This window comes from Salvelinus namaycush, chromosome 15 (genome assembly GCF_016432855.1).
Source record: "Salvelinus namaycush isolate Seneca chromosome 15, SaNama_1.0, whole genome shotgun sequence".
Taxonomy (NCBI): Eukaryota; Metazoa; Chordata; class Actinopteri; order Salmoniformes; family Salmonidae; genus Salvelinus; species Salvelinus namaycush.
Window position 1 is genome coordinate 5116895 of NC_052321.1, and position 2500 is coordinate 5119394.

At 48.3% G+C, this 2500-nt stretch overlaps 1 protein-coding gene across 1 annotated transcript in view; it reads left to right on the forward strand.

Moving 5' to 3' along the window:
- The first annotated feature begins 686 nt into the window (after positions 1-686).
- The window catches only part of LOC120059733, a 5009-nt gene continuing 3195 nt past the window's right edge, over positions 687-2500 (forward strand). The window contains exon 1 of the mRNA XM_039008788.1: positions 687-722. Within this exon, the coding sequence (XP_038864716.1) occupies positions 687-722 (36 nt within the window). The remainder of the gene's footprint in view (positions 723-2500) is intronic.

The window sequence follows — 2500 nt, forward strand, 5'->3', positions numbered from 1 at the left end:
TGTTACATACACATGGTTAGCAGATGTTAATGTGAGTGTAGCGAATTGCTTGTGTTTCTAGTTCCGACCGTGCAGTAATATCTAACAAGTAATCTAACAATTCCACAACAAGTACCTAATACACACAAATCTAAAGGGGTGAATGAGAATATGTACATATAAGTATATGGATGAGCGATGGCCAAGCGGCATAGGCAAGATGCAATAGATGGTATTAAATACAGTATATACATATGAGCAGTGGCTCGGGTGGTTGTTGTCCATGATGATCATTTTGGCCTTCCTGTGACATCGGGTGGTGTAGGTTTCCTGTAGGGCAGGTAGTTTGCCCCCGGTGATGCGTTGGGCAGACCGCACTACCCTCTGGAGAGCCCTGCGGTTTCGGGCGGTGCAGTTGCCGCACCAGGCGGCGATACAGCCCGACATGATGCTCTTGATTGTGCATCTGTAAAAGTTTGTCAGGGTTTTAGGTGACAAGCTCTCCTGAGGTGGACGAGGCGCTGTTGCGCCTTCTTCACCACAATGTCTATGTGGGTGGACCATTTCAGTTTGTCTGCGATGTGTACGCAGAGGAGCATTAAGCTTTCCAGGCTACTAGGGTCTTCTATCCTGAGCTGTAGTCGATGAACAGCGTACTTACATAGGTAATCCTCTTGTCCAGATGGGTTAGGGCAGTGGGCAGTGTGATGCCGATTGCATCGTCTGTGGACGTGTTGGGGGCGGTAAGGTGGAGGTGATATGATCCTTGACTAGTCTCTCAAAGCACTTCATGACAGAAGTGAGTGCTAAGGGGCGGTAATCATTTAGTTATCTTTGCCTTCTTGGGCACAGGAACAATGGTGGCCATCTTGAAACGTGGGGACAGCAAACTGGGATAGGGAGTGATTGAATATGTCCGTAAACACACCAGCCAGCTGGTCTGCGCGTGCTCTGAGGACTCGGCTAGGGATGCCGTCTGGGCCGGCAGCCTAGCGAAGGTTAACACTTTTAAATGTTTTATTCATGTCGACCACGGAGAAGGAGAGGGGGGAGGTCTTTGTTAGCGGGCCGCGACGGTGACACTGTATTATCCTCAAAGCAGGCGAAGAAGGTGTTTAGCTTGTCTGGAAGCGAGACGTCGGTGTCCGCGATGTGGCTGGTTTTCCCTTTGTAGTCCGTGATTGTCTGTAGACCCTGGTTTTCCCATTGTAGTCCGTGATTGTCTGTAGACCCTGCCACATACGTCTTGTGTCTGAGCCGTTGAATTGCGACTCCACTTTGTCTCTGTACCGGCATTTTGTCTGTTTGATTGCCTTGCGGAGGGAATAACTACACTGTTTATATTCAGCCATATTTCCAGTCCTCTTTCTATGGTTAAATACGGTAGATCGCTTTCAGTTTGGTGTGAATGCCGCCATCCATCCACGGTTTCTGGTTAGGGAAGGTTTTAATAGTCACAGTGGGTACAACATCTCCTATGCACTTCTTTATAAACTCACTCACCGAGTCAGCGTATAGGTCGATGTTATTCTCTGAGGCTGACAGAAATATATTCCAGTCCTCGTGATCAAAACAATCTTGAAGCATGGATTCCGATTGGTTAGACCAGCGTTGAATGGTTCTAGTCACTGGTTAATCCTGTTTGAGTTTTTGCCTATAAGACGGTAGGAGCAAGATGGCGTTGTGGTCGGATTTGCCGAAGGGAGGGCAGGGGAGGGTTTTGTATGCATTGCGTAAGTTAGAGTAGCAGTGGTCGAGTGTATTACGCCTGCGTGTACTACGATCAATATGCTGATAGAATTTAGGTAGCCTTGTTCTTAAATTTGCTTTGTTAAAATCCCCAGCTACAATAAATGCAGCCTCAGGATATATGGTTTCCAGTTTACATAGAGTCCAGTGAAATTCCTTGAGGGCCGTCGTGGTGTCTGCTTGAGGGGGAATGTACACAGCTGTGGCGATAACTGACGAGAATTCTCTTGGGAGGTAATATGGCCGGCATTTGATTGTGAGGAATTCTAGGTCGGGTGAGCAGAAGGACTTGAGTTCCTGTATGTTGTTATGATTACACCATGAGTCATTAATCGTGAAGCATACACCTCTGCCCTTCCTCTTCCCAGAGAGGTGTTTATCTCTGTCGGCACGACGCATGAAGAAGCCCGGTGGCTGTACCGACTCCGACAACATATCCCGAGAGAGCCATGTTTCTGTGAAACAGAGGATGTTACAATCTCTGATGTCTCTCTGGAAGGCAACCCTTGCTCGAATTTCATCTACCTTGTTGTCGAGAGACTGGACATTGGCGAGTAGTATACTCGGGAGCGGTGGGTGACGTGACCGTCTACGGACCAGGAGGACGCTCCGCCCCTTCTGCAGCGCTGTTGTTTTGGGTCGGCTTCTGGGAATAGATCCATTGTCCTGGGTGGTGGTCCAAACAGAGGATCCTCTTCGGGAAAGTCGTATTCCTGGTCGTAATGTTAGTAAGTTGACGTTGCTCTTATATCCAATAGTTCTTCCCGGCTGT